At 42.4% G+C, this 24,413-nt stretch overlaps 1 protein-coding gene across 1 annotated transcript in view; it reads right to left on the bottom strand.

Moving 5' to 3' along the window:
- LOC306764927 (thyroid hormone receptor alpha) overlaps positions 1 to 24,413 on the bottom strand; it is a gene marked incomplete at its 3' end in the record, with an annotated part of 81,936 nt that overhangs the window by 47,009 nt on the left and 10,514 nt on the right. Inside the window, exon 2 of the mRNA XM_079252229.1 lies at positions 3,858 to 4,060. Coding sequence (XP_079108355.1) covers positions 3,858 to 3,913 — 56 coding nt within the window. The 5' untranslated portion in view covers positions 3,914 to 4,060. The remainder of the gene's footprint in view (positions 1 to 3,857; positions 4,061 to 24,413) is intronic.

Raw genomic sequence — 24,413 nt, 5'->3', positions numbered from 1 at the left:
ACTTTATCAGGTCCACCTGTTAACACAGGTATCTGATCAGCCAATCTGATGGCAGCGACTTAACATGCTGAGTCATGCAGACGTGATGAAGACGACGTTCAAACTGTCATGATGTGGTTTTGTTCAGTGCCTTAGTTTCTGGTTTCCTGTTTTATTTTGTAGTTTTTTTTCCTGTTTAGTTCTCTTGGTTCTTGTTTAGCGTCATTGATTTCCTATTCATTGGTTTCACCTGGGTCTCGTTTTGTTCCAGTGTATTTATACCCCTCTGTTTCAGTTGTGTTTGTTGGTTCATTTTGTTAGTTTGTTAGATTTGCCCTCATCTTGTCCTGGAATAAATCTGTCTGAGTTCTGCATACTGGCTTCCCTCATCTCTGCAATTGGGTCCACACCACATCTCCACTGCTTTCGTGACACAAACTGAGCATCAGGATGAGGAAGAAAAGAGATTCATGTGACTTTGAACGTGGCATGGTTGTTGGTCTGAGTATTTAATGGGATTTTCACACAAAACCATCTTTAGAGTTTAAAGACATTAAGGAGAGAAAATATCCAGCTAGCAGCAGTTGTCTGGACTGGACAGACTGGTTGGAGAGGACAGAAAGACAACAGGAAGACCAGTAAGCACTGGTTCCAACCCAGATCTGCAGAACATCATCTCTGAACTCACAACCCGTCCAGCCTGGAAGCAGATGGTCTCCAGCAGCAGAAGACCACAGCGGGTTCCCTCCTGTCAGTAAGAACAGGAAACTGAGGCTACAATTCACACAGACTCACCAGAACTGGACAATAGAAGATGGAGAAACTGGTCTGATGAGTCTCCAGTTCAGCTCCACATTCACATGGTAGGATCAGAATCTGCTGGAAACATCATGACAACATGGATCCATCCTGTCGTCAGGATCAACGCTTCAGGCTGGTGGTGTGAGGGTGGGGGGGTTCTTGTCCCACTTTGGTCCTCTTAGTACCAACATGACCTGGTTTAACCTCCACAGCCTACCTGAGTCCTGCTGCTGACCATGTCCATCCCTTTCTGAGCACAGTGTAGCATCTTCTGATGGAAACTTCCAGCAGGATGATGCACCATGTCACAAAGCTCACATCACCATGACGATGAGTTCACTGTCCTCCAACGGCCTCCACAGTCACCAGATCTACCAGATTGGGATGTGGTGGAACGGGAGTTTCCCATCATTAAGAGAATCTCCTGTTCCACCACAGCAGACAACCAGATGTTGACACTGTGTGATGCTTTGTGTCAACATGTGGTTTTCTTGGACCAATTGATCATTATGTTTATTTCTCTGTCTGTAAAGCATCCTGAGATCCCATTGCCGTGATTTGACGATATATAAATAAAGTTTAATTAAACTGAATTTAATTGATCATGACTGATTGATCTCTTGATCAGGCCGTGATCTCCAACTCTGTGGTTTGCAGCTGAGTGTGAGAAGGTCCAGATCAGACTCAGTACCTCTAAATCAGAGACCATGGTATTGAGCTGGAAAAGGTTGGAATACCATGTTTGGTTTGGGGTGAGATCCTGCTTTAAGTGGAGGAGTTTAAGTATTCAGAGGTTTTGTTCACAATCAGGAATGTAGCAGGGAGTTGATATGTGTCTGCAGTGATGCCGACCCTGCTGTTGTTGTGAAGAAGGAGCTGCGCCGAAAGGTGAAACTCTTGATCTACCAGTCGATCTATGTTCATACAACCAGAAAGCAGCTACGGCTTTTAATGTCCCGTATCAGAATTACAAATAGAGTGACCCTAAGCGACTGAAATGACGTGATTTGAAATGAATTGAATGAATAATACTGTATTTTTTCCCAGAGGAAAATGTCAAACTTTACAAACCTTTAAACAAGTCTTCACTGAAACTTCTTTTGATCCTAAAGGTTGGCAAGCCAGTTTCCTCAGCATCTTTTTACAAACCCCTGGTTCACTATCTCTTTTTTTACAACTTTACAAGGAAGTCTGAAGTTACCTCCATCAGTTCTACATGACTGGAAAGACTTAGAAACAATGCAAACACAAGTCATTCTACGCTGATTAATACACATCCAACACATTCTGGTCTGGAATGAGCTATGCTGACCATTTCCTCCTGCAACACAGAAATACTGAGACAGATGTGATCTCACGTGAAATCCAGCCATATGATATCATTTAACCTGTCAGAGCAAAACAAAAGGACGGGGAGGACGTGAGAAAGGGGACAAAAAAGGAGAGTAAAGAGAAGAAAAAGAAGATAAACTAGAGATGAAAAGCAACAGCAACATCTGTTCTATCAAAACAGAAAACCAGACAGAGGTTTTCTAACAGAAAATATCTCTAAAGCCTCTTTTCAAAGAGTAGGACGGGCCGAGTCGGACATTTTGGTACCCTTCCCTAGTTTGAGTATGGAAAAGCAAAAAATGAGTCCTGCCCCCAACCTGACTTGCACCCTTTGGTGGAAACTAGCCTTTACATGTAGTAAGCAAACAATAAAAAGAAGGGTCAAGAAAATCGTGAATCAACAACAAACACAAAACCAGCAAGAAATTATCAAAAATATAGTCATAGCTACGGGTGATTAAACCCACAAGAAAACAAAGTGACTGTGTAATCATGCAAGTTAGTGAACGTAGGTGCAAAATATGAGGACAGAGTAGTGTCCTCGTGCAAATGTGACTGTATCCCTGCAAAACTTACAGGCAGACCAGTGGGCCCCCAACACACAAATGACCAGCAGCTACCCCAGAGCATGAATCCCAGCAACTCTACAACAGAAACAGCCATGCACCTACACAGAAGCAGGCAGACCAAGCCAAAGCCTCCCCACAGTCTAATGGTGCAGTAACATCAGGAGGAGGAGTCCTCTTGACTCAGTCCGGTTGGGGACTCGGTTCAGTGGTAGGGGGGTGTATCCATGCGAAGCGAGATCGTGTTCATGCTGCACTTTGCTCAAACGAGCTTAGCCTTTAGAATAATATATCCCCATCCCCACCAAAGGTGGCGCTGCACCTGCATCACTCTTTTGTTTTTTTGTTCTTGTCTTATTTAAGTATCCTGCAGAAATACATTGCAACAATGGATGCAGTATGAACACCAGATGAAGCAGCATATCCTTAATGCAATCGCTATTTATTTACCCACAATGCAATGCTTCATCAAACACAGGAAGTGACTTCTTTGTAGTCCGCTTCTTGTATTTGGTCTGCTCCAAACGGGCCGAGACCTGCATTTGTAGGTGGACCGAGTCTGTTTCTTTGGTCTGATTCAAAATTCATTTGGCACGTTTACATTTCCACAAACAAAGAGGACTTTATGGGCAAATGGACTCAGATTCAAATAAAAAAGGCTGATGTGAATGTGTCCGAAGAGAACAGGTCCCAGGGGTCCAGGGACAACAGTTGTAGGGCCCTTGGCCCTTTCTGACCTTAAAAATGTGCTTCTGACACATTTTAATGCACCAGAACACACTAGCAACTATGGGACAAGAGTCAACATCAGAGTGACTTTTACTGACTGGAGAGCTCTCAGAGAAGAGACAAAGGTAGGTGAAGAACCAAGTGTCTTGACGGGGCACCGCAGGAAGTAAAGTTCAGTAGTGGGGCTTTAAAGCACTTGTGTACTCATTCAGCCCCATAATAATGACAATTTACTCATGCTACTACATACCATATATTGCCTCATCTTTATTAATTCATCCTTGTAAAAAGCCTTGTGAAAGTATTCACCCCCATGACCGTAGTCATTGAGACTTGTGTTGACCTTCCTTAAGGCCGGGTCCAGCTCCAGTCCTTAAGGGCCACAATCCCACAGGGTTTTTTTTTATGTATCCCTACTCCAACAACCATCAGCACGCGACGTCATCTCACCCTTTTTCATCCCTATCTGATGAGCTGCTGTCCTGCATGATGTACGTTGGCTCCATTCAGCCTCAGTCCCATCCGGTGGCCAATCACAGGACAAGGAGGCCCGTCGGCCTGCTCAGCATTCACTGGCTGCTGCTTCAGCTGTCAACCAATGGTGACCGAGGGTACAGGCCGGCAGACACGAGCATGATGGGCGGCGCAGGAAGCTGGAAAGGGCGGAGAAAAGACACGGTAAGAAACAGAAACATACTGTGATAATAATAACCTGCAGGTGTAACGGTTTACTGTGTTTACTAGCATCCTAAAACTAGCATATCAATAATGAACATGGGCTGGAAGTGACTGGAAGTGAATGAAAGTTTGTTGTTGCTTTTTTTTAAATAAAAAGAAAAGAAAAAACCATTATACATTACAAACATTATAATGGGGATTATAGTAGTGGTGGACAGTGCTGCCAACTTAGCGACAAATTCGCTATAGCTAGCCAGTTTTCAGACACTTCTAGTGGAAAAATGAGTAACTTCTGCTGTTATTAGCGAGTCCTGGAGAGTGACGCGAAAGCAGGTATTTTTCATTTATTTAAAAAAAAACAGCATTGCTGCACATGCCCCTCCTGCAGTCAGCAGTCCCTCCTCCCAGCTGCAGTCAGAGCAGTTTTTATCCCGACCATGACTCTGTTATAGATGTATGATTGGATGGAAATGCAATGGATGTGGATTGGCAAAGCTCCTGCTGGCAAGGTGGAGGTCGTATTGGTGGCACTGGTCTGTCTTTTAGCGACATCATTCAAGATGTTGTGGACAGTTTTTGTTTCAATTTTCAGGAAACCTCAGACATATAATAAGGAATGAGTGATTAGATTTAGGGGTGATCTGGATCACCACCTGGATACAAGTATTTATTTAAGGAGGCTTTGCTGTTGGGGAGAATTTTGCCATCAGAGCTTCTCTCTAAAAATAATTTCCAGAATCATTGGCATTAGCAGGTAAATACATTAAATACGGTCGTAATTCTCATAAAATCTCTTCCTGTCCGTGAGACTCTGAGAGGGATGGAGATTTTTGGAGCAGATACTACATAGATGTATGATGCCATTGGAGAGTTTTGGAGCAGATATCTCAGTTGCTGTCTTCTTCATCAGTAAACAAAAGTAATCCAGAAACCAGCTTTACTTCTAAAGAACTGGTCACATGACCCCCCCACATCACATCCGATGATGTTTAAGTGCAAAAAAAAGTGTTTCCATTGAACTTTTGCGATGTACGTCGATATCAGCATATCTGACAAAACACCCTAATGAGAGCATAAAAACCTTTTAGCGATATTTGAAAGGTTTTTCTAAATGTAAGTGTCTCCATTATCAGTTATTATTGTGCTATTCAACTTTTGCACAGTTCTATGTGTAATGTAGAACCAGCGAATCGCTTGGTGGGAATCTGAGCTCCCCAAGTGCTTCTAGTTCTGTCCTTTATCTTTCTTTTCTCCCCTAATCTCCCTCCTCCACCATATTTACTCAACCTTGACCAACCTTTCAGCCAAACTAAACCAATGCTGTGTCTGAATGTCCACACTATTCCTTAACCCCTCATTTACTACACTATATAGCACACTACATAGTGAACTCACCCTGTTGGCGTTTCGGGCACATAACTATTTTCGCCTGACTGTCACCACAGCAACCACCATGCGTTGTTCCAAATCTAATCCAAACTCGTGAAATTTTTTTTTGTTTCCTTATATTGTATTTTATTCTTTGTTTGTTGCATAATTATTAAACAAATAGGTATATAAAATGAATGATCAATAGTTTTCTTTTTAACCTGCTTTGACGTTTGTGTCACTTCGAGGTCCTGCCCGCAATGCATTGTTGTCCATATTGACCCGTCTAGTGACCAAGATGCATTGTAGGTCATTTTAAGCTGCTTTTTTCTCTCTGGACATTCTGACACCCCTAGAAAATGGAGTAAGCACTATATAAAGCACTATGAAGGTAGTAGTGTGCACATTAGGACACAGCCCAAAGCACTGGTACACAATGGCGGTCCCATCCCAACATGCAGTCTTTACACTCTTTAGGACATATTTAGTATATATATAAAAAAAAAAAAATCTGCTGGAGCAGAAATACTGCATGTTACCATTTAGAACAAGCGCAGGATGGGACAGGACTGCACTACCAGGTCTAAATAAAACATTCTGGATCCAGATTCACATCAAAAGTTAATCACATCTCAGTTAGGCCATGGCCCACTTGTGGTTAAATTTTCATGCAACCTCTTCCATCACTTTCTAACTAAGAACACACAAACTGAAGCAACCTCCTCGGTGGCAGTAATTAACTCACTCTGCAGAGAGACTTAGTGTTTCTACACCAGACAGGATAATTCAGTTAACCACAACAATGTGTTAATGCCGAGTGCGGCTGGCAGCGAGTGACATAATACCCTTACAGCAGCAGACGTCAGCCATCGGCGCTGAAACCACGCACCCCCCTCGTCTTGAATCGCTCTGAGTACGAGGCCAGCTGGACTTAAGAGAGGAGTCAGAAGTTTGGCTGCTGCTTTTGGAAAGCACTTGATCTATTCATTAACAGACAAGTTAGTCACCTTGAATCCCTCGTCCAGCTGAGTGGGAACACAAATAGTAACTCAACAAGCTTAACAGAGAAGTTGAAGAGGATAAAGATGGCCGACGTACGAGATGCTTGTTTGCAAATCTTTCAGTCTGAGCTGAGTGATGACAACATTAAGTCTGGGCTATATTTTCAGATGCGATCAAACAACGTTAGTTCTTGAACGAGGGTCTTGACAGATAACAGTGTATCTCATGTGGAAGGCCCCTGGCATGCACTTCAGGGTCTCTTGGCTTCTACAATACAACCTCTGTGTCCTCCATTCGCTGCAACAGTCCTGCATCTATTACAGCCAAATCTAATTTACTATAAGCTACTTACAAGAACTCCAACAGGAATCTGGTCTTAATTGTTTTCTGCTGTTTTCAGGGGTGCTTTTCAAGCTTTTTCATGATCCAAAGGTTACAGCTACATGTCAAATGTGCACAGCTTTAAAGGCAAATAAGTTTCACTTACAGCTAAGAAAATCATCAAGACTTTTTTTATGCAAGATTAAAAATTATATTACTTACAATTTCGTTGCTATGCATACAAAATTCACCTACAAGCCTGAAAGACTGTATTTATTTATTGTTAATATGATGATTATGATTATGATTATTGTTATTATTAATAATAGTAATGTCAAAATTACTACCTTGCTTATTGATTTAAGCTTCGGACTAGTTAAAGTGGCTCTAATTATACCATGATTACTGGATATGCCTCATTGTAAAGGTGACCAAACAGCCTTTTTTTTTTTTTTTTTTAACTTTCAGGTATTTTTAGTGTGACAGAAGTTGTTCAAGTGATAAAAAAAAAATAAAAATCAATGAATGATGATTGTTTGTGAGTGGGCAGTTTCAGGCACTGCAAAGTGATAAACTCATCCGCAGAGTAAATACTCTGCATTTTTATCATTTGACTAAAAAGAAAAGAAATACACCCCTGATCAATTGAAGTGGAACTATTATGTGCATTTCAGGCTAATTTATTTTTATTTCTGAGCCCAGAAGGGCTGGGATTGATGGAGTTATTGTCACAAATGGCTTTATTTACTTCAGACCGACCCTCTCCGTAGGCTGTCAGATCAGCCTGCGGGCAAAACGAGTGGATTGAGACTCTTCCGCATTAAGCCCCGCCTCCCGCCACTGCACTACATCGGGAGCGCGCACCGCACCTGCTTTCACCGTCATTGTAATATCTCATAAACAGAAGGATTAGGCTAATATGAACTCAATAAAAAAAAAAACACAAACTACAATGTCAACACATAGCATCCAGCCCTACATGTTGGAACCTGAATCAGAGCCTGAAAACGAAGTGGAAAACAGCAACCCACAGCAACGAATGCAGCAGGATGTCTCTCTTTGGTAAACTCACCAGCCATCGTTGGAAATAACTTTATCCCACGTTTTCCACCCGCCTGATGTATTTGTACATGCCCTTGTTAACCAGTAGAAGGTAACCAATCACCGAACCTTATCCCCCGGGACGTCACAAGGATTTCCACGTAGAAAAAACTCTCTAAAACAACGTGTTTTTCGTCGCCATGGAAACCGAACGAAGAGAGTGCTGGAACTCAAACTCAAACTCAAACATGTGTTTAGGTGATAAAAAAAAGTGTCCTTCACATGTCTGATGAGGATTCAACACTGTAACACTGTAGAAAGCTCAGAAGACTCCAAATACCATCATAGCACCCCTTTAATGGTCGACTAATCTGTAAATTATTTTTTTGATTAGTCGATTAGTCACGATTATTTCTGTCACACCCGCCATATGTGTTTCCAATTGATGCAGCTTTTTTTTTTTTTTTTTTTACAAGCTCCAGTATGTTTTAACCCACTCTCTTCATTTGCATCATATGAATATCACCCAGATTTCCAGTCGATCACAACATAATGTTCTTTGGTGACGCAAAATGACTCCTGAACCAGTTAAATATCAAATATAAGCTTAACAGTTTACATGTAGAAAAAACTCTCTAAAACGACGCGTTTTTCGTCGCCATGGAAACTGAATGGAGAGAGTGCTGGAACTCAAACTCAAACTCAAACATGCGTTTAGGTGATAAAAAACAGTGTCGTTCACATGTCTGATGAGGATTCAACACTGTAATACTGTAGAAAGCTCAGAAAACTCCAAATACCATCATAGCACCTCTTTAAACTCGGAGATACCTATCAGTACAGTAGAATTCTTCAATTCTAATGCCCAAAATTCTTGGATTATTATCGAAACAAAAAGACTCCATCTCTCTACCAACATCAAAATGAGAAGCAGACTTATCCATCCATCTATTTTCTTAACGGCTTAGTCCAATTAAGGGACGCAGGAAGCTGGAGTCTTTCCCAGCAATCATCGGGTGAAAGGCAAGTACACCTGGACAGGTCACCAGTCCATCACAGGACCACACAGAGAGACAAACAACGATTAACACACACACAATTACTCCTAGGGAGAATATAGAGTGACCAGTTAACCTAACATGCATGTCTTTTGACAGTGGGAGGAAGCCGGAGAACCCAGAGAGAAGCCACATATACATGGGGAAAATATCCACACATAAAGACCACCGTTCAAACGCCCCCCCAGCCGAGACTTGAGGCAGTCCTTCTTGCATCAGTGCTAACCACTACACCACCGTGCAGCCTGCAGACTTATCCAGGAACATTAATAGAAATACATGCTCACAAATATGTCTAAACACATTTAAAATGACTAAAAATTCAAACATTCAACTAAAACATTCTACATATAGCTCATTGTACAGGACAAAGGGTGTTTGATGGGTCTGTCACAATCAAATATGTGTTCACATTTTACTGACAACACAACTGACAGCTACTATCACGTCTCATGGTCTTTCCCACCTGTCCAGAGATTCTGGCTTCAGGTGTGTAAAGATCTGTCAAACCCTGCACACCCCACACTGTGCCTACTGGGTCACTTGGGTGAAATTAGCACAAGGTTTAATTCTGCAAACTTAACCCTCTCTAGCTCAAATATCGTAAAGAAAACCATCCTTGTGAAATGGAAAAGTAAAACAAATCTGAACACCCAGTTCAGAAATCTTTGATTAGATCACACCGGTATAGAGACGATTTCTGCCTCCTCAAAGGGGCCATTAGCTGAGTTACACTCCCACTGGTCCCCTGTGATCAGCGCCATCAACTAGTGTGGGTGGAGGAGTGTGGCCTCGTCGCTCTGGGGGGTTCGTGGGATGGGTGGTGTGGGTGGGTCAGTGGTTGGGGTTTCATTGCATCAGAGGGGTGAGGCAGCCAGTGGCCGCCGGCTCCATGGCGGGTAAACAGGCTGCTCTGGGGTGGGCTGAGCTTTGGTGCCCCAGCGTTCCCCTCCCATATTGCGTACCTAGCCAACGCAAGACATGGAACTGCCCGTCAGTCTGTGTATCCGTCTTCTGTGTTGAGCACAAATGGTTCTTTAAGCAAAGAGGACTGTATAGCTTTAACGTTTTTATTGCTAATGAACCTGCAATAGACAGAAAAATAAAATAAAAGCAGTCCTTGAATCCTCCATTATGAGCGCCAGAGCGCATTCTAACCCTGCTTTATGATCGTCCGAATGTTATTTTAAAGGAAAATATTGTTCTCAGTCATTTTTCAGCTCCGTCAGTGTCCACATTCACTTGTCCAGATAAGACCGTTTTCTTTTGGAGAAACAAATTTCAAATAAATCAACTCAGTACTGAAAAAAACAAGTGGTGAAGCCCACTTCCACCTACCGTCACACTACGTCTGTTTAAAGCTTGTCTGCAATCAAGGAGAATTGATGCATTTTGGAGAGTTTTAACCTCTGTGCATCACGTGACCCTAGTGTCAGTTATATCATGATTTGGTACAACCAAAATAACCTAAACTGAGTTGAAAGGCAGGGTACACCCTGGACAGCTCGCCAGTCCATCGCAGGGCCACACAGAGACAAACAACCACTCACGCTCACACCTAGGGGCAATTTAGAGTAACCAGTTAACCTAACATGCATGTCTTTGGACAGTGGGAGGAAGCCGGAATGTGGAGGTTAATGAATTATGATTATAATTATAATAATAATAATTATTATTATTATAATTATTAATAGTAGTAGTAATAGTAATAGTAGTAGTGATATTTATCAATATTAATATAATAATAATTATTTTCATCATTATTATTAGTAGTAGTAGTAGTAATAGTAGTAGTAGTAGTATTTGTCATTTTTAATAATTAATCCTATTCATTAATCCTATTAATTTTTATTAATTAATCCTATTATTATTATTATTATTATTCATAGTAGTAGTAGTGGTTATAGTATTTCTGTTTGTACTGCTTCCCGGCTGTGAACAGTAATGAATGACGTGAGTGGCTGAGCTCCACTTCTCCGCATGCGACAGTAGATGGCATCAAAGTGTGAGAGATCAGATGAACTCTGTCCTTCTGGCATCCCAAATATCACCCATTTATCATACATAAGCAGCATATATATATATATATATATATATATATATATATATATATATATATATATATATATATATATATATATGTATATATATATATATATATATATATGGTGTGTTCAGATATTTACATGTTTCTTTTAGTAAATCTGTTATATATATTGTGTTGTAAGCAGATGCCATCAAGCTGTTACGGTTTCATCTGTATTCTTCCAGCTTCCTCTGAAGTGCACTGATTATGGAAGCACTTCACCTGTTCTGCTCAGTATTTAGCATCACTTTGCCTTCGCTGCTCAGTATTTAGCATCACTTTGCCTTCGCTGCTCAGTATTTAGCATCACTTTGCCTTCGCTGCTCAGTATTTAGCATCACTTTGCCTTCGCTGCTCAGTATTTAGCATCACTTTGCCTTCGCTGCTCAGTATTTAGCATCACTTTGCCTTCGCTGCTCAGTATTTAGCATCACTTTGCCTTCGCTGCTCAGTATTTAGCATCACTTTGCCTTCGCTGCTCAGTATTTAGCATCACTTTGCCTTCGCTGCTCAGTATTTAGCATCACTTTGCCTTCGCTGCTCAGTATTTAGCAGCCGTTATTTCACTTCTCGTTGCCACATTGCCTGTTTGTTTCCAGGCACTTCAGCCTCTGTGGTTTCTGTGAGTTTTGCACCTGCATATCACAGCCTGGTTTGTTTTTGCTTCCCTTGTTGTGGCTTTATCACTACTCTGATCCTGGACGGTCCCATCTGGATTTTGGATCAGGTTGGTCTTCCCTGTATGTAATTGAGAGGAACACTGGACGTGTAGGAATTCCCTGCCTGATTTTGTTCTTGATCTTAGTTTTCCTTTCCAGTTTGCATTCCAGCTTTCCTCCAGTTGCTCTCCTACAGGGATCCTGTCATGTTTTTCTTGCCTGACCTGCCGGCACTCATCAGTTGGAACTCGGTCCACCAGATTGCCTCTGCTGTGTTCTCTGTGCTCATCAGTTTCATTCAGTCCACCTGGTCTTCCGCCCATTCTGTCCTGACTCATAGCCTCTTTGACCACTCTCCAGTCTCTTCCCCTCTGCCAGATTATCAGCAGACCAATGTCTAGTTGTTGTCCAGCGTCCTACGGATTGTCTCCTGTGGGCGACCCGCCTCTTCATGTCCCTGGATTCCTCGCCTCGCCTTGCCCATGACGGACACCTCCTGCCTCTTGGATTTTCTGGACACAGACCCTTGCCTTGTCTCTGGACCCCCGAGCCTCGCCTGTTGTCCTGGTTAAGTACTTCATCTGCAATATAATCTTGACCTCATGCCTCCTCCCTGACCTTGTCTCGAGAACCTGGACTCTCACAGCGGCTCTTGTCCCTGGACTGGTCCTCTGCCACTTAGCCTCGTCCTGAATTTCTTAAATAAACTCTTTTTTGTTCACAGCTCCTGTGTGACTGAACTTCCGGATCCTCACGGTAACCCCTTACAGATCCTCCATCTTCCACATCTCCATCAATACGTTAACTTCTGCATTCTTCTCTAGAAGTAATTTTAAGATTCCTACCTCTGTTTTCTCACCCCTACAGAAGAGCTGCAGCATGAACTGAACCTTTACCGGCCTAAGTTTAATACTAAAATCCTACTTTTCCAGTCCTGAGGTCTGTCTGTCCTCTCTACCCGCCTAATTATTCTGAGACATGTAATGTTTATGTTGCTCAACTCTTATCTCCATCTGTAGACTTGTTCAAACTGCACATCTCACAACAAAGCGAGTTGCCGAGTTGGATCGGGTGATGTCATCACCAGGTAGTAATGACACCACTAGTTCCAGTTATACCAACTTGAGGAAACTGGATGCCTCCAAAGCAGCCAATCAGTGAGTATCTTAACAGACGGTGCGCGACACCGACAAACATTTCCACTTCATTTTGATCGATAACGCGCCGTTGACACTATAAACACAAAATAAACTTGGAGTTTTGGACTAGAAACCGTCCTGAGCGCATCTGGAAATCTGGCTCAAGTTCAGGGAAAAATGAAATCACTTCATTTCCAGCAAAAATTGCTCTGAAGTTCTGAGGACAACTGGAACTCACGATGCATGTCTGCAACAATGGGGTCTTTTAGTCCTATCAAGTATTAAAGGCTGGCAGTGGTCAGACAGGGTCATATGAAAACGAGTTACATTAAAAACTGGCAAACGGCTCAGTAAGAGCTTGATCTGATCAACAGTCATATGTAACTAGCTAACGCATGCACAACTGGGCTGAAAGTTAACTGTCCTCCATCCTGGTCACGTCTCGTCACTTCTGGATTCGCTGGTACAGGATACACAGCGACAAACTGGCCAACTGGCATGGCGGCCAGTTTCCTGGTGGCCAACAGTGTTTTTAATCAGTCTGGTTCATAGAACTGTTTGCTGGTGTTTCTTCATGGGAAACCGATGAAGACGTGTTTTGTGTTTATATAACTTCTCTCAGCTTCGGCTGGAACCATCAGACACAACAACTCTGTCATCGTTCTCATTCTCCTGCCAAAGACGTCTCTATGTCCATCTCTATTTATGACCTTCTGACCTGGGTACTTACAAGCCTCCATTATCCAAACCGCTTGGTCCAATGAAGCGTTGCGGGGAAACTGGAGCCTATCCCAGCAGTCTGTGGGCGGAAGGCAGGGTACACCCTGGACAGCTTGCCAGTCCATCGCAGGGCCACACAAACAACCACTAATGCTCACACTCACTCTTACGGGCAATTTAGAGAAACCAATCGACCTAACATGCATGTCTTTGGACGGTGGGAGGAAGCCACGCATACACGGGGAGAATCTGCAACCTCCACACAGATAGGCCACCGTTTGAACCTTCCCCCAGCTGAGGATCGAACCAGGGACCTTCTTGCTGTAACCACTATTCCACCGTACAAAAATCACAAATCATGAAAATCCTACTTTTCTTTTAAACCTCTGAAATACTGATCCATCTGTTGCTCTGTATGTTGTTGGTATAAAATGTTCTGATTGTTCTGTTCTTGTGAGGTGACCCTGAGAGTCTGAAAGACATAAAACACAGTGTGTGTTGTGAAGTATCAGGATTCGGTTCTCTTTCATTCACTTCTGTTGCTTCGTGGAAATATTTCTGCTTCAGTGGTCGACGGGAGGTGTGTTAAGATGTGTAAATATCAGTCAATGTGTTCCTGGTGATGAATAAATGAGGAGGGCAAATGGAACAAATGAAAAGGTTTTCAGGCAAGCGTGTCCAAAGTCGGTCCTGCAGGGTCGCTGCCCTGCAGGTCTTCCATGTATCCCTGCTCCAACACAGCTGGTTCACATTAAACGGACCCAAAAGCCATTGGAGTTCTGCAGGAGGATGGATTAACTAAATTCAGGTGTGTTGGAGCAGGGATACATGGAAAAAGCACAGAATTGGGGCCCTTGAGGGAGACACTCCTGGTTTAAGGCTTGTCTAAAGCACTGCTACACATGTACTCCCCTTCCTGGGCCGTCCAGTCAGATCAGCTGATCCTGCAGGTCCTGAGAAGACGGAGGAGGCTCAGACTGGACCTTTTCTGTGGCGGGACCAGTTCTGTGGAACTCTTTGCCACGGCAGGTCAGACAGGCTTCATCACTGTCCAGTTTTTAATCCCTTCTTAGGACCCACCAATTCTAACTGGCATCCCACCCAGAATGAGTTTGTTTTTATTGTTTTTATTGTTTCATTGTTGTATATTCTATGGTTTTATATTGTATTGTTTTCTGTTTTACTGTGTTATGTTTGAATATGTTGATTATCTAATGTCCAGCACTTTGTTCAGTTCGGAACATGCTTTGTAAATAAAGTTGGCTTGCCTCAAGAAACCAAACCAAACCACATCAGATCGAAGTTCGCCATGTGAGACTGAATCAGAGGTTTTAGTGCAGGCAGCTCAGCTCTTCTGGTCCTTTAACCAGTGGCTAACAGAGGACCTCGATGCTAAACTGAATCTGTGCACGTCGAAATGCTATTTTTAACCATGAAACATCTGAGTCCTCACCTGATAAGTACAGCCATGTGCTGCCGTGCACATGGTCAAGCTAGTACAATAAATACCTTCTTAGTTGTGTGTAGCGTTAATGCAAACAAGCTTTGTAAGAGCAGGCGGGGAATGGCCGAAATCCAAGCAGATTAGGAGAAGTGCAGCACGATCAGCTGAGTTTCCCTGCAACCCACTCCAGTCCCCCCAGGAACGAGCCTCCCTTCACTTCCTCCACCTAATGCCTCAAATTCCAACATCTTTCTTTACTGTCCAGTCCACTTAACCCTTCATGACCCGACACATGAAAAACTGGTCAGAAAAGTCCAAGTTTTTTAATATGAGGTCTTAAAACCAGGAATACTCATTTAGATGTTCAGGTGGGCCAGAATTTCAAATAAAAAAATGATCAGAGCCAGTAAATAAAGAACGAGAAAATATATCAGTAAAAATAAATAAATAAATAAAAAGACACATTTAGATTTTGAAAAATAAGTAGTATATTAATTTTTCTATTTTAAATTCAGTCCCATATGACACGGACGAATGCACAAAATAAAATAATGAAAATTCCAGTCAGAGCCTTTTTTTTCTCCTAACTTTTAACATAAAAAGGTCAAATCCAAATAAACTTCTCCATGTGGCGCCTCCTCACGTTATAATCTCTAAGCACTGCAACACACTCATTGCAGATTAAACACATTAGTTTGGCGCCTGACAGGGATAAATCTGTGGTTTTTGTTGTCAGTTTTGTGCTGGGACCAAGCGGCAACCTCTGGCAGTTAAAAGCGGAAGTGCATAAAACTGCAGTTCCTTCTTCATCCACTGGGGGCTCTAAAACAGAGCAAATCCCCATAGACTTCCATGTTAAAAAGACCAACTTCACAGCAGAAATAAACATGTTTACAGCCTGGTACAAAAATCCATTTTTGGTTTAATAGGTCAGGTTTACCTTCATGAAAACTGTGGGGGCAGTGAATTTTTTTCTAACTCGCGTGTTTTAAAGTAATTTAATCTTGAAGTTCGGCATATTTAGGGGAGTATCCTTTTGATTGATAGGTACCCGATATCCCACTTCAAGTCAGAAGAACGTAGAACAACCTCAGTTTTCAGCCGGTTAACAACGTGACTTAGCTTTAGCCCGCTTCCCGCCGTTAGCTGGTTAGCTCCCGTTATCTCATGGTTAGCTCGGTTAGCTCTTAGCTACGGAAAGTTCGGAGTTCGCTCGATGTCAATCATCCACCATGACGCTCACAGCCCCCTCTCAGCTCCACCTCTTTGCCCATATTTGTATTTTCTGGGCAGGACGACACGCATGATGCTGCCAAGATGGTGATGGTAGGAACCGCCCACCGAGCTTCACTTCAGCTCTTCAGAAACCTATTGGTGACGTCACAGAGGCTCCGCCCATCTCTTTATATACAGTCTATGTTAGGGACAGAGAGCGACATGCTAGCTAGCGCTACTCTTACAACTTCAAAACACAACAACACTGGGGTTTATGTTGCTAGGCAACCAAGTGTTGCATTCATGCTCTGCACAATAGGATTGTAGGTTACTTAACCAGCGTAGGAATGACTGAAGGTTCTTGATTGATATCTTTATTCTTTTACATCATCTGGGCCACATAGAAGTTGGTTCTGGGCCGCGGGCCGCCGTATGAAGAAGCCTGCTTTAAACCAACATTCATTACAGCAGAAGGAAAATATGAAGTTATGTTCAACAGGATTTTGAGCAGTTTTCACCATAAAGTGATGTGAAATGTCTGGAAGACGGGATGTGCTATACATGTCACTTGGCTTGACAGCGTTCAAATGGAGCGTTTCCACCATGAAACTAATGTAATCAGTTTCCTTTTCTTTTCTGTCCAAAACAAACAACACAGCAAGAAAAAAACTATTTCTGTGTGTAGAGGCACAATTCAGGTCATGCAGCAGAGGTTTGTCCGTCTACTCTGAAGGAAAATGAGGCTCCACATACCGGAACTGGTAGGAACAGCTGCAATGAGACGATGCTGACTGTGACTGGATGTGATATGCCTGCAGCTGTAAGCATCTCATGCACCTCTCATGCACGTCATGCAAAGCAGCATCAGCTGCTGCATCGTATCAGCTGCTAAAGTCACAGCAGTGAAGCGCATTACAAGGCTTGGCGAGGTAAAACGATTAGGACTTTCTGGGTTAAGATGATTTCAGTACAAACTAGATAATGAGTGTTGGTGGACGCGCCGCAGGCCGAGTCCTGGAACACGACCGTGTCCCACTGTGGAGCTTCTTGACAATGTCTTGTGTTAGTCAGTGTGGGTCTGACGGTATACCACGCGCCAGCAGAATCACAATGTAAACACTAAAACATCAGTTTAACTAATAATCCAGCTGGTATTTGCTGTTCAGAGGCAACTTCAGCTGAGGCTGATGGAAACCTCATAAAACACCTCCACGGTGCAGAAAACGGAGCTTCTGGTGGAAAAGCTGAGCTGTGATTGGAGCTACAAACAGCAACGATTTGGACGATACTGAATATTCAACCAAGCTGTAAAGTTTACTGTTGTTCCTTTTATAAAGTGTGACGCCACGTCCAACCTCGATAGTTATGAAGTGAGAATGAAGCAGGAGGCATCTAACCATCCCTGATCTGTGGTCGAGTCCCAAGGGGGGTTCCTGTGAGACACAGTACTCCCAGTATTTCCTGGTATTCTCTAGGGTCTCCTCCCTGTGGGAGGTGCCCAGAAAGATTCCCCAGGGAAGCATCCAGGAGGCATCCTATCCATATGTCTGAGCCTCATCATCTGGCTCATCTGTATGTGTGTATGTGTGTGTGTGTGTGTGTGTGTGTGTGAGTGATTGGGGGGTCTCCTGGATGCTCATAAACAGACTTCATGATTGTATGTGAGGGTAGGAACATAGATTGGCAGATCATGAGCTTCATCTCCAATCACCCTCCTGTTCCACCTTTCCCTCATTTGTGAACAAGACCCTGACATACCTAAACTCCACTTGGGGCAGGATCTCATCCCTAACCCAGAGAGGGTACCCCAACCCTTTTCTACTTTGGAGTTGCTGGTTCCCATCCCAACCGCTTCACACATGCTGCAAACCAGCTCACTGAGAACTGGGAATTACACCCTGATTGGACCAAGAGAACCACATGTTGACATGAAGCATCACACAGTTGCTGCACATCATGATGAGAATCTCCTGTTCCTCCACGTCCCAAAGCTGCTCTGCTGGACTGAGATCTGGTGACTGTGGAGGCCGTTGGAGGACAGTGAACTCATCTTCATGGTGGAGATGATGTGAGCTTTGTGACATGGTGCATCATCCTGCTGGAAGTTTCCATCAGAAGATGCTACACTGTGCTCAGGAAGGGATGGACATGGAAAGGAGACCCCATTGATCCTAATGATGGATCCATGTTGTCATGATGTTTCCAGCAGATTCTGATCCTACCATGTGAATGTGGAGCTGAACTGGAGACTCGTCAGACCAGTTTCTCCATCTTCTATTGTCCAGTTCTGGTGAGTCTGTGTGAATTGTAGCCTCAGTTTCCTGTTCTTACTGACAGGAGGAAACCCGGTGTGGTCTTCTGCTGCTGGAGACCATCTGCTTCCAGGCTGGACGTGTTGTGTGTTCAGAGAATAGACTGTATATAAAGAGATGGGCGGAGCCTCTGTGACGTCACCCGTAGGTTTCTGAAGAGCTGAAGTGAAGCTCGGTGGGCGGTTCCTACCGTCGCCATCTTGGCAGCGGCATGCGCGTCGTCTCACCCGGAAAATACAAATATGGGTAAAGAGGTGGAGCTGAGAGGGGAGCCATGAGCGTCATGGTGGATGATTGACATCTAGCGAACTCCGAGCTTTCTGTAGCTAAAGGCTAACCGAGCTAACTCTGAGATAACAGGAGCTAACCAGCTAACGGAGGTAAGCGGGCTAAAGCTAAGTCACGTTGTTGACCGGCTGAAAACCGTGGTTGTTCTACGTTCTTCTTACTTGAAGCGGGAGATCGGTACCTGTCAATCAAAAGGACACGCCCCTACATGTGCCAAACTTCAAATTAAATTACTTTAAAACGGAGGAGTTAGAAAAAAATTACCTCCCCCCACAGTTGTCATGAAGGTAAACCTGACCTATTAAACCTGAAATGGATTTTTGTACCAGGCTGTAAACATGTTTATTTCTGCTGTGAAGTTGGCCTTTTTAACATGGGAGTCTATGGAGATTTGCTCTGTTTTGCAGCCCCTAGTGGATGAAGGGGGAACTGCAGTTTTATACACTTCTGCATAGGCTTCACTTTAAACCGCCGGAGGTTGCAGCTTGGTTCAGAGATGATGTTCTGCATGTCTTGGTGGGAACCAGTACTTACTGGTCTTGTCTTTCTGTCCTCTCTCACCAGTCTGTCCATTCCAGACTACTGCTGCTAGCTGGATATTTTCTCTCCTTCATGTCTGTAAACTCTAAACATTGTTGTGTGAAAATGCCAGTAAAGACTCAGACTAACCACAATGCTGCGTTCAGAGTCATGAATCTCTTTTCTTCTTCATCCTGATGCTCAGTTTGAACTTCAGCAAGTCGTCTTCATCGTGTCTACATGCTACCATGCGATTGGCTGATTGGATATCTGTGACTGAACTGCCTGTAACTGAGTTTTGCCCTTTTAGGATGCATTTCTAGATGTTTAGGACAGATAAAAGTGTGCTGCTTAGTTATGGAGAAGAAAACACCCAGAGTAGACATGCTTTTAGGGTTCGTCCACTACCGACATTCAGGGTTTATTTGCATGATTTTGTTTCATATTGTAGTTATTACTAAGCAGCAGAAAGGAAAGCCAGCCGGTGAAATCCAGAGGATGAAAGTGAAGAGGTCATTATGGACTCACCACGACCCCCAGCTTCACCAGATGGAAGTGGAATCTGACATTTAGTTTTTAATAAGAACTCCTGTCGTCTGCCAAACGGCTCTGAACACGAAGGGAAGAAGCACGTCTGAATGTTCTTGTTAATATTTCAAGGCTGACACAAAAAGGAGGAGCTGCATTTCAAATGAAAGTCTTTTCCTCCTCCAGACTCTTCCCTCTTTTCTTCTTACTTCCACTCGCCGTGTCGCTGTGTGCCAGCAGCGCCCGGTCCTCCTCCGCTCTTCCCTCGCTCCACTTTCAGGCTTTTATTTACAGCAATCATCTGCTCTGTCTCTTCATTGTTTCCCTGCTTTCATTGACTATGTATGGCTGCCTCTATCTGTAATTGCCCATCGATGGGAGTGTGTGGATGTGTGTGTCGGCAGTTTATGGGAATGAATTCATGTGGCTGTGGGAGGAAGCCTGTTTACAACTGTGTTATTATTAAGCATGGTTCGCATCTTAGTGGGCATCTTTGACTTTTATCTGACTTCATATCACTAAAATCTTCTTTGAAAGTGAATTTAACCGCTTCCCCATGTGACCAACCAGGCATGACAGGTAACATACTGTCATAAATCAGTTTGTCAGTGTCATGTGGTTCTTCTAATCCTCCTAATTAAAGATGAAGAAACAACGTGATTATTTTACCTCAATAAGCAACATGAGAGTTTAATGCCACCAATACGCTCTAAAAAAGCTCGGAGAGAAGCTACAGGCAGCAACGTTTACATAATAACATCATCCTGGTAGATTTCCTAATCAGCATAACAACTGGTGACAGGTGAGGGTGTCATGGTTGGGCATAAAAAGAGCTTCCACCCAGAAAGCCCCTTTACAATAAACACAGAAGAAGTGTTAGGACCCTGTTTTACAAGCTGGTAGCTTCTAAGGTATTCCTTTTTCACTGTGAAACATGGTAGCAGAAAGGGGGAAGGACATCCAATCGAAAAAAAAAACCAAAAACAAACTATTGGGATTATTTGCTTCACAATTTTAAAATATATTTTATTTTGTTAAAATAAATCTTTTTAAAATTGATAAAAATAATCCATTATATTTTTTTTCTTAATTTTTGTTGTTTTTATTGATCTCTTTACTTGTCCAGTGCATTATAGCAGGTTTAGCTACTGTGTAGGTTGAAAAAAAAAAAAAAAAAAAAGTACATTTTTGTTTTTAGTCTACAAAAATCAGCAATATCAAAGAATCAGGGGAACTGTAATTTAAACCAAATCAGCACAAAAAGACAGAATTGTATCGAATTGGGACGAAAGCATATCGTCACGACCCGAGTAGCCGCTATTTTCAGTTTGCGTGAAAATAAATAAATGAAACAGGAAAAATGTGCAGAAGAACGGACTGTCTTGTCCATGTTCTGCATTGGTTATGTGCACATTTTGGTCTAGTTTGATGGAGTTTAGCTATCCATCACAGAAAATAAAGCAACACCACGAGCAATCGCAGGCGCAGCGTTGAGTCATGTAGCAACGGACACGCAACCAGTGAAAGGAACAAAAAGACGTCAAATAAAAAGCTCCTGAAAGAACACGGAAGAAGTTGGTAACAGCAAATGGTTCACAACCGTCTCAAAACAGTTTATAAGTTCATCGCGCTGCATTGCCGCGACCTCTGAACTCAGCACCGCCCCCTGCTGGATGAACTGACGTAGTAACCATGGCAACGTAAAAGATTCAAGTCGAGGTGAGAGCAGGACGTACAACAGCGTCGGACACAGACGTCCGCCGTTACGTACGTACGGAAGCATAAACAAGCTTTAAGTCTTTCCAAGCAAAGATGAGTCTTTGTGCTGAAGACATAATCATCATAATGCCAATGTTAGACCTAGCGCTAGTCCTAGAATCATTATCAAGTTTCCAAATAACCATTTTGATGCAAAATCTCAGAGAATGTCACCTCTTTAAAAATGCACGCTGGATAATATGAAAAAACACACTGAACACAACTTTCATGGCGTTGAATCAGTCTGCTGTGATGTCTGCACACACAGGCATGAAAATCCCCTGAAAAAGCTTTTTCACTCAAACATAGAGGATGAGGAAATCCGAATACTTTTGCAGAAAGATAAACTCCTTTATCCTGGGAAAAACTAAACTCCTTTATAGTAAACATGAAGAAAGTAATCCAGAATGCTATCAGAGGAGTAAAATTCAGCATCTGTAACGCTGCTGAGCTGCAACGGTGTCCACAGCATTTCTGAGGGGATTTACATGAAGCAAAGTCTGTTGCATTATGGGAAAGAAAAAGCTAATCAGCTGTTATGGAACTATATTTAGTTTTTTTTTTATATATATATTACTATTTTTAATTACTTTTAATTACTAATTTACAAATTTTAATTATAATTTAATTAAAACATTACAATAACTTTTTTCTTTTACATTTTTCTTTTATGTAATTTGAGTTAATTCTTTTTTATTAAATTAACTTAACTTAAATTAAATTAAATTAAATTAAATTTAATTTAATGGATATAACATTTATTGTTCCAATTCAATCATCTAATTATTTCAGCAGACCAGTTTACCCATCTGTATTATATCCATCTAAAATGCAGTTAACTCAGAAAATGGCTGCAAAATATGTTTTTTAATAATTCCTTGTTATAATTGTTATTCAGGGTTTTAAAGTAATGTAATAAATCTGTCTTGTCGCTTTGCTCTTTAGAAGTCAGAAACTTTTTTCCAAGTAAAAAACAGAAAAATGAGTGGAGTTTAAGGGAGAAAGTCGGTCCTTCCTGCAGTAAACGGCGTTGGAGCAAAGTACAAGCCTGCGCTGCAACTTGCACACAAAGGCCGCTCACAGCAAACAATGACATATTTGCATGAAGGAAAGCAAACATGAAAAAGTCACGAACACACAAACACGCCGTCTTTGTTGTTTGCAGTTCAAACTTTCTCCCCATGCGTCCTTCAAGGTCCAGATAAGCGGACACACACGTGCAGAGAAAGCAGCATGAAAAGCAACACTGACCTGGAATCAGAGCTCTCCTCCTCCATCTCTCCCTCTTTGTTTCCGTCTCCCCCATCCTCTCAGCTCTCTCCTTGCTAATGATCGGCCAGGACTGCCAAGAATGCCAGTCTGCCATGGCTGACCTTCCTTTCGCCTCTCCTCTCCGTTTACATGGATGTGTTAGAGCGACTGCGCCCCCCCCCCCCCCCCCCCCCCCCCCCCCCCCCCCCATCCCTCATGCATAATGGGGCCCGGTGCTGCTAACACGTAGGAATAATTATAATCCAGTGTCCAGTCTTGTTGACAAAACAAGAAGAAAGGCAGGAATGGACATGCGGCTATTGGAATAACTAATTACTCCACAGGATATTAATCATTCAGTGTTTTAGAATTTCTAGCAGCTCTTGATGCCAGAAAATGGTTCATTTCACCGGCTGTTTAGCACAGATCCCACCAGATCGTTCAAGTTTACCAGTCGATTCAACGTGTTGCTTTACTTTCATTTAACTGTAAAAAGGTTCAAGTTCAGACGTTAACGTGCACATCCCAGTTGTGTAGCAGATAAAGGCACGTTGCTCCATTGTTTATGGTTGTGTTGCAAAATGAAGGAATTTTAGGGAACGGTTAACTTTCAAAGACCCAACTCACCAAAAAATGGTTGGAAAAGTCCAATTTCATTAATATGAGCTCTTTATTCGTCCTTTTAACAAAAACAGTAACAACATTTTTGAGGAATATTTACCATTTATTAGCATGTAATGTGGTAAACTGACTGCAGGGTGACCTCCTGCTTCCTGCTGTCAACATGAGTTGTCACGCTGGACTCTGTTGGGTTAAAGATGTCTTACAGGACATTTTAACATGAGAAACTAGAGCTGTCTTTTACCCTGAAAGAACTTGCATATGTTGCCATGAAAAGGTCTTTATAAAGCCGATAATACAGCGAGAGAAGAGCAGGATTGCAGTCTCTGTGTGCGGCTGACAGACTTGCCTTTATGTTTAAGGCCTTTACACATCAGGAGCAAAGTGAACAAAAAACACAAAACTGCAAACAATTTGGAGGTGAAATATGGACGATTTTGTCTCTGCACGCCATCTGTGATGTGAAACTGCTCACATGGTGGCAAAAACAAACATGATTTTCCACATTGTTTGTTTATGCTGCAAAAGAAAAGAAAAAAGAAGCTCTGAGTTCATCCTGAGTTAGAAAAGAAATCCACGTGCAGAAAACGATGACGAAGAGACGCCACAGCCAAAGACGGAAAGCCATGAAGAGTTTCTACCCGCCTCCCAGCGAGAGATTAAAACGTGTCTCTGATCAATATCTGATTCCTGATTAAAATTATTTTATCATTTCCTAGAAGAACAAGACGATAAACTAGCTGTGAGGAAAACAACAGAAGCCTGTATTTGTTATTAATAACTGTGTTTCCATCACACAAAACCTAAATATCGTACTAAAAAACGGTTGATAGAAACGGCTACATTTAGAAAAAACACGTTTAAATATCTCTGAATAAATTCTAATGCTCTCATGATGTGGTTTTTTTCAGACCTGTTGACATAAAAAGTATTTTGCAAAACAGAAATGGAAACACTTTTTCTGCATTTACACATCCCCAGATGTAACGTCCGGGGTC

The sequence above is a fragment of the Telmatherina bonti genome (genome assembly GCF_933228915.1).
Source record: "Telmatherina bonti genome assembly, chromosome: 14".
NCBI classification, from domain to species: domain Eukaryota; kingdom Metazoa; phylum Chordata; class Actinopteri; order Atheriniformes; family Telmatherinidae; genus Telmatherina; species Telmatherina bonti.
Note: the sequence above shows the minus strand (reverse complement) of the source record. Positions and strands in the feature narration are given on the sequence as shown.